Consider the following 17,856-nt stretch of genomic DNA (forward strand, 5'->3'; position numbering starts at 1 on the left):
TCCTGAGGCACCCAACCTTGGCACGCAACAAAGAGGCCAATTGCAAGCATTGATGCTCCGCTCTCACTAGGAGCAGAGCACTCCACTGGGAGCAAACACTCTTGGGCTAAAATTGGACTAAAATTCAATTTAAATTTAATTCTTCACCAAATTAAAAAGCCCACTCCAAATTCTAAAATCCAAGAATAGAAAGTGTATAAATAGAAGCTAGTTTGATTTAGTGAGGACCTTTTTTTCCTTCTTTGAGAATTTTCATTTTTGTAATTTGGAGAGTTTTTACTTTGAATTTGGATTTCTGAGAATTGGGAAGGAGAATTGATCTCTCTTCTTCCTTGTTCTTGCTTGAGCACTCTTTACTACTTGTCTTGGATCTTGGTTGAAGAATTGAAGAAATTCTGTTTCAATCTCACCTTGAGATCTCTTGTTTGTCTCTCTGCATGATTCTAGAAACTGTGATTTGATTGCAAATTCTGTTTACTACTTTCATTCTTCTCTTTTCCTCTGCAATTTACTTTTCCATTTCTTTTGCAATTGTTCTTTTTGGATCAAGGAAGGATTCGAGATCTAGACTTGTTTTCTAGTCTCTTCCACTCCTGAGATCTTCCATTTCTCTTTTAACTTCTGAAATTATGCTATATTTACTTTCTGTTTTAAATTTTTCAAGCATTTTTACTTTTCTGTTTGAGATCTACTTCAATTCGATTCATCTTTTGCTATTCTGCTTGTTGCAATTCACTTGTGATTGTTTAATTTCTGCAATCCCAGCTCCCTGAATCCTTTTACAATTCAAGCAATTTATATTCCTTGCACTTTAAGATTCATTCATTTACATTTCTTGCAATCTAAGCTTCTGTAATTTAATTTACTTATTCTTTAAGATTCAGCACTTTTACTTTCTGTTCTCTTTAATTTACTGCAATTCTTCCCTCTCCCTTTACATTTCATGCAATTTAGCTTCTGTCAATTACAAACCACTCAAACCAATACTTGATTCGCTTGACTAAATCAACCACTAAACTAAAATTGCTCATTCCTTCAATCCCTATGGGATCGACCTCACTCATGTGAGTTATTATTACTTGATGCGACCCGGTACACTTGCCGGTTAGATTTGTGTGCTCTGAATTCATTTTCCAAAAATACACCATCAAGTTTTTGGCGCTATTGCCGGAGATTGATTAGATTTACAATGATAAGTGAAGTGGAGATCTAGATCAAGCACTTTTTCTTTTTTGTTTCCTTAATTTTTCTTCACTAACATACTAAGTGTTTGAATTTTTGCTCAAGCTAACAAAAATTTCACTCTAGCAATGGATTGAAGTCTTACTGTCTTTCTGGTTTTGTGTGATTTTTATATTTGGTTTGTATGTCAGGGACAAGGGGAGCTATACCCACCTTTTGTGAACAAGACGAAAGAACCCTCAGGAGATTAAGAAGAGCTGAAAGAGGGAAAGGCATTGTTGGAGAAGAGGATTCAGAAGAAGAGTTCCAAGATATGGAGGAACACTCAACAAACCCAACAAATCCACCAGGAGGAGCAGCCAATAATAACAACAATCCACCACAGAGAAGAGTTTTGGCCTCCTACACATTTGCAAATCCTAGACATTGTGGGAGTAGCATTCTTACCCCAAATATTAATGCAAATAACTTTGAACTGAAGCCACAACTCATCACCTTGGTTCAAAATAACTGCTCTTATGGAGGATGACCACTTGAAGATCCGAACCAACACTTGTCTACTTTCTTAAGGATTTGTGACACTGTTAAAACCAATGGTGTGCATCCTGACAGCTACAAGCTACTGCTATTTCCATTTTCTCTCAGAGACAAAGTTACTCATTGGTTGGAATCCTTCCCAAGAGATAGCATCAACAATTGGGACGATCTAGTGAGCAAGTTCTTTGCCAAATTTTACCCACCTTAAAGGATCATCAGGTTGAAGACTGAAGTACAAACATTCACACAAATAGACACTGAACCCATCTATGAGGCATGGGAGAGATACAAGGCTCTAATCAGGAAGTGCCCTCCTGAAATGTTCAATGAATGGGATAGGTTACAGAATTTTTATGAAGGCTTGACATTGAAATCTCAGGAGGCATTGGATAACTCAGCTGGAGGCTCTTTGCAGTTCACGAAAACTATAGAGGAAGCCCAAAATCTTATTGATATGGTGGCTAACAACCAGTATTTCTTTGCTCACCAAAGGCAACGCCAACCATTACAAAGGAAAGGAGTGATGGAGTCGGAAGGAGTGGACTCAATCCTAGCTCAAAACAAAATAATGCAGCAGCAAATTCAACAACAATTTGAGCAGATGGCCAAAAGGATTGATAGCCTCTAAGTTGCAGCAGTCAACACAAGCTAACCATCATCCACATGGGGGACAAATGAAGAAACTAAAGATGATCAACAGCAAGAACAAGTCCAGTATATGCACAACCAAAATTCTGGGCCAAATGAGGTTTATGGTGACACCTACAACCCCTCCTGGAAGAACCACCCCAACCTCAGATGGGGAGACAATCACAATCAAACTCAACAGCCATGGCAAGGACTTCAAATCAAAAAAGTTGGAAAAACACAAACCACAACAACCAGCAAAACAATAACCAAAACACATACAGAAAACCACAAAACATTTACTCTAACTCTAACCATCATCCATCCAATAACCAAGCCACCAATCAAAACACTTACCCTTAACCCTCAACACCGTACAACCAACCAATCTCACAAGACTCTCAGAGGATCACCAACTTGGAGATCTTAATGGAGAAAATGATGAAGCACTAAGAGATGACAACAAAGAACTAGGAAGCTTCCATGAAGAATATGGAGAGGCAGATTGGACAGCTTTCCAAGCAAATTGCCATTGAGAGGCCTTTAATCTCAATCCCAAGTGACACCAATGCTAATCCAAAAGAGGAATGCAAAGCTATACAGCTAAGGAGTGGAAAGATCTTGATAAAAGATGAAGGAGCAACTAAGAAGCCAAAGGAAAATGACAAGAAATAAGGTGAAAAAGGGGAAGCCAATGATGAGGATGTAATAGCAAGAAAGCAAACTCAAAATCAGGCTCAAGAAGAGGAAGACCAGCCACAAATTTCAAGAAAAGGGAAGGAAGCAATTGAGGAACCAACTAAGGATCAAAGGCAGGGAGTGAACTTCACACCTCCATTTCCATATCCCCAAAGGTTCAACAAGGAGACTAAGGACCAACACTTCCCTAAATTTCTCAAAATCTTCAAGAAATTGGAGATCAACATTCCCCTGGCTGAAGCACTAGAGCAAATGCCCCTGTACGCCAAGTTTTTGAAGGAGCTTATTAACAAGAAGAGAAGTTGGCAAGAGAATGAAACTATACTACTCACTGAAGAATGCGGAGCATTAATCCAGAAAGGACTCCCCCCTAAACTTGATGATCCTGGAAGTTTCTTTCTATCTTGTGCCATTGGTAGTATGACCATCAACAAGGCACTGTGTGACTTAGGGGCTAGTATCAATCTGATGCCTTCCTCTCTAGTGAAAAAGCTGTGCATAGAAGAAGTGAAACCAGTACAGATGTCTTTAGAATTCGTGGACAAGTCAGTGATATGTCCCAAGGGTGTGATTGAGAACCTTCTAGTCAAGGTAGACAAATTCATATTCCCTGCAGATTTTGTGGTCTTAGACTCAGATGAAGATGAAGGTGATTCTATTATACTAGGGAGACCATTCTTGGCCACTGCTAGGGCCATTATAGACGTAGAGCAAGGAGAGTTAAACCCTCAGAATGCATGATGAAAGTGTCACCCTGAACGTATTTCCAGAAACACAGCTCATTGATGAAAAGAAAGACTGCATGGAAACTGACAAGGAAAACTTGCAGTGGAAAGAAGGAATTAACAAGACGATCATGAGTTACCTTCCAAAGCAAGAAATAGATAATACATTAGGGCAAAAAGAGAAAGATATTGTGCAGAGTGATGAAGAAATTCAAGAAGACATTAAAGTGTTAGTCAATGAGAAGAAAAGTCCCAAAGTGAAGCCCACTGTCCAGGAAAAAGGGGCAACAAAAAGAAGGAAGAAAAACAAGAACAAAACTAAAAAGGGTTGGAAGAACAAAAAGATTCCAACAGAGGAGTTCTCCAAGGGTGATGAAGTACAGTTGATCTATCAACAACTGGGGGCAATCCAACAAGCTGATGACTACTATACTGTCAGCAAAATACTCTCACTAGAGCATGCCGAAATTGAACATCAAGGAACCAAGAAGAAGCTCACAGTCAGGGGGGATAAGCTGGGACACTACAGTCATCAACCACCATAAAAGAGGGGTCCAATGTCAAGCTAATGACAATAAAAGAGCACTCCATGGGAGGCAACCCATGATTTAAGATTCTTGTTCATTTTTGAATTCAATAAATTATAATCACCTTAGCATGATTTTGAATTTTATTAGATATACTTGACAGATGCATACACTGTTTTGAAACACATGCTAGACTTCTAAGTTTGGTGTGCTTGACAGCACACAAAAATAAGCTTTTCAAGCATTCTTAGATCATATGCTTGGTCATTTCGATGAAGTATATGACCAAACATTAAGTTTGGTGTCTGCATATGTACCAAATTTCAGAAGGATCAACTTTTGTTCATAGAATCAAAGCCATGCATAGATGAATCATACATTGTTTCATCTTAGGAATTTATGTTAGAAAATGAATTAGAACTTAGGATGAATGTATCAATTGTGATAAATTGCTTGCTTTTGACATTAATCCCTTAGCAAGAGACAAGTTTGGTGTTCACCAAACCTTGGTTCACTAAGTAAGGAACACAATAGATCTTTTATGACTAAGGAACATAATAAATAATCTAAGCATTCACCACTTCATCACCGTGCTGCAGTTGTGTCCTAAAGTTTACCATTTTGATTTAATTAGGAAAAAGAAGGTTGAGGTGAAGACAAGATGAAGACACGGCTATGACAAGCCAAGAGAGAAGGATCACATGTGCCTAGAGAGGTGTGCCTACCTTGAAAAGCAAAAATCTGCATGCTAGTCACCTTGGAGGATGAACCTCATGCAACCAATAGGAAGAGAATCCTTGTCAACCCTCAAGAGAACATGCAAGCCGTTCATCTCATGAAGTTACTATGTTGTTCAACTCAATCTCCACCCTTCATAAGTCATGACCGAATTCCTCTTCAAGTATGGTCTTCGTCCAATGCTTTAATGCCTTGCCTATAAATAAAGTTGAGACATCTCTTGCATCACATGTTCCTACAAGTCTTTCTTACAATCATAAGTCCTTGTTCCATCTTGTGCAATCCTAAACACGTCTCACTCCCCTCTCAACAGCAATATTTCTTTCTTCATTCTATTTACACTATAAAATCGTACCTCAACCAACCACAAATCCACCCGTTCCTCCTCCCTCTAATTGAATTCATGGCTTCATCAAGTTCAAAGAGACGACAAGGGAAGGAACCAATGGTAACCGAACTCCCATCCTATGATACAAGGAAATTTAGATCTTAGTTTCATGAAAGAAAATATCATAGATTCATGAAAACAAAGCACATCATTTATGAGAGGGGTTTTGAGCTGAGGGGCGGGGAATACCCCATCATGAGGCAAATCACTAGGGAAAGAAAGTGAGATCTTCTATGCGATCCTCTCACTAAGATTAGTGCAGTCATGATCAGGGAATTTTATGCAAATGCTGTGAAAGAGAGTGAAGACAGCATCCCTTACAAAAGTGATGTTAGAGGAGTTGAAGTGGATTTCAGTCCAGCATCCATTACAAAGGCCTTGAAGTTGAGAACCATAACTTATGAAGAGCTCAGCTATGAGGCCAGACTGCAGGGAGAGAATGACCCTGATGAGATCTTACAGGGGATATGCCTGGAAGACACAGACTGGGAAAGAGATTCAAAAGGAATCCCAAGCCAATTGAAAAGAATAAATCTCATTCCTGAGGCCAAATATGGGGAATATACTCACAACATGTATCAGAGGAAAAACATTCATCATACTATTAGAGAGGTTAGACATGTGCAACAATTAGAGTATGATGACAATATGCAAGCAAGGTTGGAGTATTTGACCCATAATATACCAGCACTAGATCCACAAATCAAACCATTTGATCAGTGCCAAGAGTTTAGAGACCGATAGAAAGCAAGGTCTCATCATTACACAGAGGTAATACATGAAATATTGGAGGCAGTTGGGCTCTCAGGTCTTATAGATCTAGTCTGGGATAGAAGGTGCCCTAGTGAAGAAACTCAGGACTACTCCAAGCTCTGGAAGAGAAAGAAGAAGAAGAGAGAATCAAGCAATAACCAGGGACATGACAACTAGAAGGTGGTGAAGTTCTTTCATAATTTTAAACTAAATAAGGAAGATGTATATCTGAAACATGATATACCTCCAATTGTTCTTTGTTTTGCATATGTTTTCAGCTTAAAAGTTATCTGCATAATAATTGTCATCCTTCATTAGCTTGAGTATTTTGTTTTGTTCCCCTTGCTGTTTGAATAAAAGAGAGATGTTTGATTTAGAAAAGTAATTGTTCAATGTTGCAAAAGTTAGAATGAAAGTTAGTGGTGGTATGTGTTTGATTCAATTGTTAGCTCACAAAATAAATGCTACATAATGACATGTTACTTGAAGCTTAAGCTAGTGCTGCTATGATCCTTCAATTAATGAAAATCCCTTGAAAATAAATCAAAACAGAAAGAAAAAGAAATACAAAACCCAAAAAGTGGCAAAGAAACAAACAATAAGGCTAGACACCAATAGCTTGGACCCTAGGACATATGCCTGTGGTGTTTGTGTACTAGGATATGCTTGGACAAGTAAGTTCTAAGGAGCATTTCAAAACTTGGCCACTTAGATTAACTGATTTGGGATTGCCAACTGAAAGTCCACAATAAAGAGCAACCTAGCTACAAAACACTTAGTTATCCAAAGAGATGCTGGGCATCAATGATCTTAGGAAGAAAAAGGTGAGCCATGTGTCTGTGGTGAAAGAATGTTGAGTGTAATTAAGCCAAAGGCTACTGCAACATTTGCCACCAAGCCTTCAAAATAGTAATAAGCTCTCTAAGCAAAAGAAAGAAGGGAAAAGTTAACAAGGGAGGTAAGCAAAAAGTATGGCATTGTAGCAGCAACCTTAGTGAACCCTTGAGGAAACATTGTTTGTTTAACAGCAAGTAATAAATGAGCTACTATTGATCTGCATAAAATCCCATGAACCAAGTTCAACTATATGCTAAATAAGGACATGCATACTTCTCTATTTCATTTTATCTTCTCTTATGTTTAATGCTTGCTTGGGGACAAGCAAGTTTTAAGTTTGGTGTTGTGATGACAAGTCATCTTAGCCTAGTTTTACTAGTCTTTTTTTTTGTTCTTATTAGGTTTCATGCACTTTCTTGCATTGTAAGTAAGTAATTTGGAATGGAATTGCATGGTTTCTTTGAATCAATTAACCACCATTTAAATGATACTAAATCATGAGGTTCAAGCTAAATTTAATTGATATTTAAATGATTTATAAACCTTGTGAATTTGGTGATACTTTGATTGGTTGTTTTGATTACTTGTAGGTGAAGAAAAGAAGAAAACAAGAAAGCGTGGCCTAAGAAGCGTGGTCCAAGGAAGAGAAGAGTGTGGCAAAGGAAACAAGGAAGCATGGCACATGGAAGGAGGAAGCACAGTGCTCTCTCCAAGAGCGGAGCACTCTCTAAGGGAGTACAACAATGAACCAAGGAAGCAAGACTTGGATGCTATGCTCTCCTTGAGAGCGGAGCACAATTTTGAACCAAGAGAGAAAGGGGAGAAGAATGATGCTTCGCTCTTGTCAAGAGCATTATCGGGCTTCACTCAAAAATAAATTCAAGGAAGAAGTTTGCTAGTGAAAGCTACAAGGTTCGAACTCATGAGTAAGGGGGAGTGGGGGAGCGCTACTCACAAAGGAAATAAGCCAAAAATTGGCCAAAGGCATCCCCCAAGTTTCGAACCCAAGGCACTCCTACTCAATGCATGCGCCAACCTTGTTTCCTTCACGAAGAAAAAGAGCCAGCAATGCCTCTCCAAGGTTTCGAACTTGAAACCTCTCCAAAGCAAAGGGAGTGCTACGCTCTTGGCAAGAGCAGAGCGCTACTTCCCTTGTTCCTTGGTGCATGAGGCGCGATTTGACACGGGCCAGGGAGCTTGGTGCGCAGAAGACAAGCTCCAAGACAAGGCAATGCTCCGCTCCCGACAAGAGCAGAGCGCTATCCTGAGGCACCCAACCTCGGCCCGCAACAAAAAGGCCAAATGCAAGCATTGATGCTCCGCTCTCACTACGAGCAGAGCACTCCACTGGGAGCAAACACTCTTGGGCTAAAATTGGACCAAAATTCAATTTAAATTCAATTCTTCACCAAATTAAAAAGCCCACTCCAAATTCTAAAATCCAAGAATAGAAAGTGTATAAATAGAAGCTAGTTTGATTTAGTGAGGACCTTTTTTTGCTTCTTTGAGAATTTTCATTTTTGTAATTTGGAGAGTTTTTACTTTAAATTTGGATTTCTGAGAATTGGAAAGGAGAATTGATCTCTCTTCTTCCTTGTTCTTGCTTGAGCACTCTTTACTTCTTGTCTTGGATCTTAGGTGAAGAATTGAAGAAATTCTGTTTCAATCTCACCTTGAGATCTCTTGTTTGTCTCTCTGCATAATTCTAGAAACTGTGATTTGATTGCAAATTATGTTTACTACTTTCATTCTTCTCTTTTCTTCTGCAATTTACTTTTCCATTTCTTTTGCAATTGTTCTTGTTGGATCAAGGAAGGATTTGAGATTTAGACTTGTTTTCTAGTCTCTTCCACTCCTGAGATCTTCTATTTCTCTTTTAACTTCTGAAATTAAGCTACATTTACTTTCTGTTTTAAAATTTTCAAGCATTTTTACTTTTTTGTTTGAGATCTACTTCAATTCGATTCATCTTTTGCTCTTTTGCTTGTTGCAATTCACTTGTGATTGTTTAATTTCTGCATTCCCAGCTCCCTGAAACCTTTTACAATTCAAGCAATTTATATTTTTTGCACTTTAAGATTCAGTCATTTACATTTCTTACAATCTAAGCTTCTGCAATTTAATTTACTTATTCTTTAAGATTCAGCACTTTTACTTTCTGTTCTCTTTAATTTACTGCAATTCTTCCCTCTCCCTTTACATTTCATGCAATTTAGCTTCTGTCAATTACAAACCACTCAAACCAATACTTAATTCGCTTGACTAAATTAACCACTAAACTAAAATTGTTCAATCCTTCAATCCTATGGGATCGACCTCACTCATGTGTGTTATTATTACTTGATGCGACCCGGTACACTTGCCGGTTAGATTTGTGTGCTTGGAATTCATTTTCCAAAAATACTCCATCAAGTTTTTTGCACCGTCGCCGGGGATTGATTAGATTGACAATGATTAAGTGAAGTGGAGATCTAGATCAAGCACTTTTTCTTTTTTGTTTCCTTAATTTTTCTTCACTAACACACTAACTGTTTGAATTTTTGCTTAAGCTAACTAAAATTTCACTCTAGCAACGGATTGAAGTGTTACTGTCTTTCTGGTTTTGTGTGATTTTTATATTTGGTTTGTATGTCAGGGACAAGGGGAGCTATACCCACCTTTTGTGAACAAGACGAAAGAACCCTCAGGTGATCAAGAAGAGCTGAAAGAGGGAAAGGCATTGTTGGAGAAGAGGATTCAGAAGAAGAGTTCCAAGATATGGAGGAACACTCAACAAACACAACAAATCCACCAGGAGGAGCAGCCAATAACAACAACAATCTACCACAGAGAAGAGTTTTGGCCTTCTACACATTTGTAAATCCTAGACATTTTGGGAGTAGCATTCTTACCCTAGTTGTTAATGCAAATAACTTTGAACTGAAGCCACAACTCATCACCTTGGTTCAAAATAACTGCTCTTATGGAGGAGGACCACTTGAAGATCTGAACCAACACTTGTCTACTTTCTTAAGGATTTGTGACACTGTCAAAACCAATGGTGTGCATCCTGACAGCTACAAGCTACTGCTATTTCCATTTTCTCTCAAAGACAAAGCTACTCAATGGTTGGAATCTTTCCCAAGAGATAGCATCAACAATTGGGACGATCTAGTGAGCAAGTTCCTTGCCAAATTTTACCCACCTTAAAGGATCATCAGGTTGAATACTGAAGTACAAACATTCACACAAATGGACACTGAACCCATCTATGAGGCATGGGAGAGATACAAGGCTCTAATCAGGAAGTGCCCTCCTGAAATGTTCAATGAATGGGATAGGTTACAGAATTTTTATGAAGGCTTGACATTGAAATCTCAGGAGGCATTGGATCACTCAGCTGGAGGCTCTTTGCAGCTCATGAAAACTGCAGAGGAAGCCCAAAATCTCATTGATATGGTGGCTAACAACCAGTATTTCTTTGCTCACCAAAGGCAACGCCAACCATTACAAAGGAAAGGAGTGATGGAGTTGGAAGGAGTGGACTCAATCCTAGCTCAAAACAAAATGATGCAGCAGCAAATTCAACAACAATTTGAGCAAATGGCCAAAAGGATTGATAGCCTCCAAGTTGCAGCAGTCAACACAAGCCAACCATCATCCATATGGGGGACAAATGAAGAAACTCAAGAGGATCAACAGCAAGAACAAGTCCAGTATAAGCACAACCAAAATTCTGGGCCAAATGAGGTTTATGCTGACACCTACAACCCCTCCTGGAAGAACCACCCCAACCTCAGATGGGGAGACAATCACAATCAAACTCAACAGCCATGGCAAAGGACTTCAAATCAAAACAGTTAGAAAAACACAAACCACAACAACCAGCAAAATAATAACCAAAACACATGCAGAAAACTACAAAATACTTACCCCAACTCTAACCATCATCCATCCAATAACCAAGCCACCAATCAAAACACTTACCCTCAACCCTCAACACCCCACAACCAACCAATCTCACAAGACTCTCAGAGGATCACTAACTTGGAGATCTTAATGGAGAAAATGATGAAGCACCAAGAGATGACAACAAAGAACTAGGAAGCTTCCATGAAGAATATGGAGAGGCAGATTGGACAGCTTTCCAAGCAAATTGCCATTAAGAGGCCTTTAATCTCACTCCCAAGTGACACCATTCCTAATCCAAAAGAGGAATGCAAAGCTATACAACTAAGGCATGGAAAGATCTTGATAAAAGATGAAGAAGCAACCAAGAAGCCAAAGGAAAATGACAAGAAACAGGGTGAAAAAGAGGAAGCCAATGATGAGGATGTAATAGCAAGCAAGCAAACTCAAAATTAGGCTCAAGAAGAGGAAGACCAGCCACAAATTTCAAGAAAAGGGAAGGAAGCAATTGAGGAACCAACCAAGGATCAAAGGCAGGGAGTAAACTTCACACCTCCATTGCCATATCCCCAACGGTTCAACAACGAGACTAAGGACCAACACTTTCCTAATTTTCTCGAAATCTTCAAGAAATTGGAGATCAACATTCCCCTGGCTGAAGCACTAGAGCAAATGCCCCTGTACGCCAAGTTTTTGAAGGAGCTTATTAACAAGAAGAGAAGTTGGCAAGAGAATGAAACTATACTGCTCACTAAAGAATGCAGAGCATTAATCCAGAAAGGACTCCCCTCCTAAACTTGAAGATCCTGGAAGTTTCTTTCTACCTTGTGCCATTGGTAGTATGACCATCAACAAGGCACTGTGTGACTTAGGGGCTAGTATCAATCTGATGCCTTCTTCTCTAGTGAAAAAGATGTGCATAGAAGAAACGAAACCAGTACAGATATCTTTAGAATTGGTGGACAAGTCAGTGATATGTCCCAGGAGTGTGATTGAGAACCTTCTAGTTAAGGTAGACAAATTTATATTCCCTGCAGATTTTGTGGTCTTAGACTCAGATGAAGATGAAGGTGATTCCATTATACTGGGGAGACCATTCTTGGCCACTGCTAGGGCCATTATAGACGTAGAGCAAGGAGAGTTAACCCTCAGAATACATGATGAAAGCGTCACCCTGAATGTATTTCCAGAAACACAGCTCATTGATGAAAAGAAAGACTGCATGGAAACTGACAAGGAAAACTTGTAGTGGAAGGAAGGAATTAATAAGACGATCAGGAGTTACCTTCCAAAGCAAGAAATAGATAATACAGTAGGGCAAAAAGAGAAAGAGATTGTGCATAGTGATGAAGAAATTCAAGAAGACATTAAAGTATTAATCAATGAGAAGAAAAGTCCCAAAGTAAAGCCCACTGTCCAGGAAAAAGGGGCAACAAAAAGAAGGAAGAAAAACAAGAACAAAACTAAAAAGGGTTGGAAGAACAAAAAGATTCCAACAGAGGGGTTCTCCAAGGGTGATGAAGTACAGTTGATCTATCAACAACTGGGGGCAATCCAACAAGCTGATGACTACTATACTGTCGGCAAAATACTCTCGCTAGAGCATGCCGAAATTGAACATCAAGGAACCAAGAAGAAGCTCACAGTCAGGGGGTATAAGCTGAGACACTACAGCATCAACCACCATAAAAGAGGGGTCCAATGTCAAGCTAATGACAATAAAAGAGCGCTCCATGGGAGGCAACCCATGATTTAAGATTCTTGTTCATTTTTGAATTCAATAAATTATGATCACCTTAGCATGATTTTGAATTTTATTAGACATACTTGACAGATGCATACACTGATTTGAAACACATGCTAGACTTCTAAGTTTGGTGTGCTTGACAGCACACAAAAATCAGCTTTTCAAGCATTCTTAGATCATATGCTTAGTCATTTCGATGAAGTATATGACCAAACATTAAGTTTGGTGTCTGCATATGTACCAAATTTCAGAAGGATCAACTTTTGTTCATAGAATCAAAGTCATGCATAGATGAATCATACATTGTTTCATTTTAGGAATTTATGTTAGAAAATGAATTAGAACTTTGGATGAATGTATCAATTGTGATAAATTGCTTGCTTTTTACATTAATCCCTTAGCAAGAGACAAGTTTGGTGTTCACCAAACCTTGGTTCACTAAGTAAGGGACACAATTGATCTTTTAATACTAAGGAACATAATAAATAATCTAAGCATTCACCACTTCATCACCGTGCTGCAGTTGTGTCCTAAAGTTTACCATTTTGATTTAATTAGGAAAAAGAAGGTTGAGGTGAAGACAAGATGAAGACACGGCTATGACAAGCCAAGAGAGAAGGATCACATGTGCCTAGAGAGGTGTGCCTACCTTGGAAAGCAAAAATCTGCATGCTAGTCACCTTGGAGGATGAACCTCATGAAACCAATAGGAAGAGAATCATTGTCAACCCTCAAGAGAACATGCAAGCCGTTCATCTCATGAAGTTACTATGTTGTTCACGTCAATCTCCACCCTTCATAAGTCATGACCGAATTCCTCTTCAAGTATGGTCTTCGTCCAAAGCTTTAATGCCTTGCCTATAAATAAAGTTGAGACATCTCTTGTATCACATGTTCCTACAAATCTTTCTTACAATCATAAGTCCTTGCTCCACCTTGTGCAATACTAAACACGTCCCACTCCCCTCTCAACAGCAACATTTCTTTCTTCATTCTCTTTACACTATAAAACCGTACCTCAACCAACCACAAATCCACCCTTGCCTCCTCCCTCTAATTGAATTCATGGCTTCATCAAGTTCAAAGAGAAGACAAGGGAAGGAACCAATGGTAACCAAACCCCCATCCTATGATACAAGGAAGTTTAGATCTCCGTTTTATGAAAGAAAATATCATAGATTCATGAAAACAAAGCACATCATTTATGAGAGGGGTTTTGAGCTGAGGGACGGGGAATACCCCATCATGAGGCAAATCACTAGGGAAAGAAGGTGGAATCTTTTATGCGATCCTCTCAACAAGATTAGTGCTGTCATGATCAGGGAATTTTATGCAAATGCTGTGAAAGAGAGTGAAGACAGCATCCCTTACAAAAGTTATGTTAGAGGAGTTGAAGTGGATTTCAGTCCAGCATCCATTACAAGGGCCTTGAAGTTGAGAACTATAACTTATGAAGAGCTCAGCTATGAGGCCAGACTGCAGGGAGAGAATGACCCTGATGAGATCTTACAGGAGATATGCTGGGAAGACACAGACTGGGAAAGAGATTCAAAAGGAATCCCAAGCCAATTAAAAAGAATAAATCTCATTCCTGAGGCCAAGGGGTGGTATGAGATAGTAAGGAGATCTATACTCCCTACTGGAAACACCTCAGGGGTCACAATCAAGCGAGCACTCTTGACATACTGTATCTTACATGGGGGGAGAAATCAACCTTGCACAACTCATAGCTGACAGTATTCGAGAGATAGCTGAGAGCACAAACAAATCAACTAGGCTCGGTCATCCAAGCACCATTCTAAGGCTATACAACAAAGCTGAAGTGATTTTTGAAGATGAGGACACATAGAAAGTAAAAAAAGGGACGGGAATCACAAAGAGAAATATGGAAGGAATTAGTGAGGATGATGATCAAGAAGAAAGACCCCAAAGGAGAAGAAGATCAGAGGAAGGGGAAGAGCAAGCTCACAGTGCCATAGATCTGAGTCAACTACAAAGAGCTCTTGAGGAAATATCACAACAAAATGTGAGAGCACAAGAGCAATATTCAAGGCACCAAGAGCAATATCTAGAGCACCGGGAGCAATATTTGAAAGATAGGGAGCAAAATGAATCTTGGCACCACAGAATGGAGGAAAGACAAGAGAGCAGGCAGCAACAAATGATGGTCCAACAACAAGAATTTCAAGCTAAGATTCTTGAGGGGCAAAGAGAACAAATAACAAAACTTCAAGAGTCATATGACAAAATGTTCCTGACCCAAGCCAAATATGGGGAATATACTCACAACTTGTATCAGTGGAAAAACATTCATCATACTATTAGAGAGGTTAGACATGTGCAACAATTAAAGTATGATGACAATATGCAAGCAAGGTTGGAGTATTTGACCCACAATATGCCAGTACTAGATCCACAAATCAAACCATTTGATGAGTGCCAAGAGTTTAGAGTCCGACAGAAAGCAAGGTATCATCATTACATAGAGGTAATACATGAAAGATTGGAGGCAGTTGAGCTCTCAGGTCTTATAGATCCTGTCTGGGATAGAAGGTGCCCTAGTGAAGAAACTCAGGACTACTCCAAGCTCTGGAAGAGAAAGAAGAAGAAGAGAGAATCAAGCAATAACCAGGGACATGACAACTAGAAGGTGGTGAAGTTCTTTCATAATTTTAAACTAAATAAGGAAGATGTATATCTGAAACATGATATACCTCCAATTGTTCTTTGTTTTGCATATGTTTTCAGCTTAAAAGTTATCTGCATAATAATTGCCATCCTTCATTAGCTTGAGTATTTTGTTTTGTTCCCCTTGCTGTTTGAATAAAAGAGAGATGTTTGATTTAGAAAAGTAATTGTTCAATGTTGCAAAAGTTAGAATGAAAGTTAGTGGTGGTATGTGTTTGATTCAATTGTTATCTCACAAAATAAATGCTGCATAATGACATGTTACTTGAAGCTTAAGCTAGTTGCTGCTATGATCCTTCAATTAATGAAAATCCCTTGAAAATAAATCAAAACAGAAAGAAAAAGAAATAGAAAACCCAAAAAGTGGCAAAGAAACAAATAATAAGGCTAGACACCAATAGCTTGGACCCTAGGACATATGCCTGTGGTGTTTGTGTACTAGGATATGCTTGGACAAGTAAGTTCTAAGGAGTATTTCAAAACTTGGCCACTTAGATCAATTGATTTGGGATTGCCAACTGAAAGTCCACAATAAAGAGCAACCTAGCTACAAAACACTTAGTTATCCAAAGAGATGCTGCACATCAATGATCTTAGGAAGAAAAAGGTGAGCCATGTGTCTGTGGTGAAGGAATGTTGAGTATATTTAAGCCAAAGGCTACTGCAACATTTGCCACCAAGCCTTCAATAATTAATAAGCTCTCTAAGCAAAAGAAAGAAGGAAAAAGTTAACAAGGGAAGTAAGCAAAAAGTAAGGCATTGTAGCAGCAACCTTAGTGAACCCTTGAGGAAATATTGTTTGTTTAACAGCAAGTAATAAATGAGCTACTATTGATCTGCATAAAACCCCATGAACCAAGTTCAACTATATGCTAAATAAGGACATGCATATTTCTCTATTTCTTTTTATCTTCTATTATGTTTAATGCTTGCTTGGGGACAAGCAAGTTTTAAGTTTGGTGTTGTGATGACAATTCATCTTAGCCTAGTTTTACTAGTCTTTTTCTTTGTTCTTATTAGGTTTCATGCACTTTCTTGCATTGTAAGTAAGTAATTTGGAATGGAATTGCATGGTTTCTTTGAATCAATCAACCACCATTTAAATGATACTAAATCATGAGGTTCAAGCTAAATTTAATTGAGATTTAAATGATTTATAAACCTTGTGAATTTGGTGATACTTTGATTGGTTGTTTTGATTACTTGTAAGTGAAGAAAAGAAGAAACCAAGAAAGCGTGGCCTAAGAAGCGTGGCCCAAGGAAGAGAAGAGTGTGGCAAAGGAAACAAGGAAGTATGGCACATGGAAGGAAGAAGCACAGTGCTCTCTCCAAGAGCGGAGCACTCTCTAAGGGAGCACAACAATGAACCAAGGAAGCAAGACTTGGATGCTACGCTCCCCTTGAGAGCGGAGCACAATTTTGAACCAAGAGAGAAAGGGGAGAAGAATGATGCTCCGCTCTTGTCAAGAGCATTATCGGGCTTCACTCAAAAATAAATTCAAGGAAGAAGTTTGCTAGTAAAAGCTACAAGGTTCGAACTCATGAGCAAGGGAGAGTGGGGGAGTGCTACTCACAAAGGAAATAAGCCAAAAATTGGCCAAAGGCATCCCCCAAGTTTCGAACCCAAGGCACTCCCACTCAATGCATGCGCCAACCTTGTTTCCTTCACAAAGAAAAAGAGCCAGCAATGCCTCCCCAAGGTTTCGAACTTGAAACCTCTCCAAAGCAAAGGGAGTGCTACGCTCTTGGCAAGAGCAGAGCGCTACTTCCCTTGTTCCTTGGTGCATGAGGCGCGACTTGACACGGCCCAGGGAGCTTGGTGCGCACAAGACAAGCTACAAGACAATGCAATGCTCCGCTCCCCACAAGAGCAGAGTGCTATCCTGAGGCACCCAACCTTGGCACGCAACAAAGAGGCCAAATGCAAGCATTGATTCTCCGCTCTCACTACGAGCAGAGCACTCCACTGGGAGCAAACACTCTTGGGCTAAAATTGGACCAAAATTCAATTCAAATTCAATTCTTCACTAAATTAAAAAGCCCACTCCAAATTCTAAAATCCAAGAATAGAAAGTGTATAAATAGAAGCTAGTTTGATTTAGTGAGGACCTTTTTTTGCTTCTTTGAGAATTTTCATTTTTGTAATTTGGAGAGTTTTTACTTTGAATTTGGATTTCTGAGAATTGGGAAGGAGAATTGATCTCTCTTCTTCCTTGTTCTTGCTTGAGCACTCTTTACTTCTTGTCTTGGATCTTGGGTGAAGAATTGAAGAAATTCTGTTTCAACCTCACCTTGATATCTCTTGTTTGTCTCTCTGCATAATTCTAGAAACTGTGATTTGATTGCAAATTCTATTTACTATTTTCATTCTTCTATTTTCTTCTGCAATTTACTTTTTCATTTCTTTTGCAATTGTTCTTGTTGGATCAAGAAAGGATTTGAGATCTAGACTTGTTTTCTAGTCTCTTCCACTCCTGAGATCTTCCATTTCTCTTTTAACTTCTGAAATTAAGCTACATT

The 17,856-nt window shown here is 39.0% G+C and overlaps 1 protein-coding gene and 1 pseudogene across 1 annotated transcript; both read left to right on the top strand.

Annotated features, from left to right (window-relative positions):
* The first annotated feature begins 11,742 nt into the window (after window positions 1–11,742).
* Window positions 11,743–12,150, top strand: LOC107633166 (uncharacterized). The gene has a single exon (XM_016336802.1). It carries the CDS (start codon window positions 11,743–11,745, stop codon window positions 12,148–12,150), a length of 408 nt encoding a protein of 135 aa, XP_016192288.1.
* A 1,563-nt stretch (window positions 12,151–13,713) lies between these two features.
* LOC148571115 (uncharacterized) lies at window positions 13,714–15,295 on the top strand (annotated as a pseudogene).
* The last annotated feature ends 2,561 nt before the right edge of the window (window positions 15,296–17,856 follow it).

The sequence above is a fragment of the Arachis ipaensis genome, chromosome B3 (assembly GCF_059453495.1).
Source record: "Arachis ipaensis isolate K30076 ecotype BB chromosome B3, ASM5945349v1, whole genome shotgun sequence".
Taxonomy (NCBI): Eukaryota; Viridiplantae; Streptophyta; class Magnoliopsida; order Fabales; family Fabaceae; genus Arachis; species Arachis ipaensis.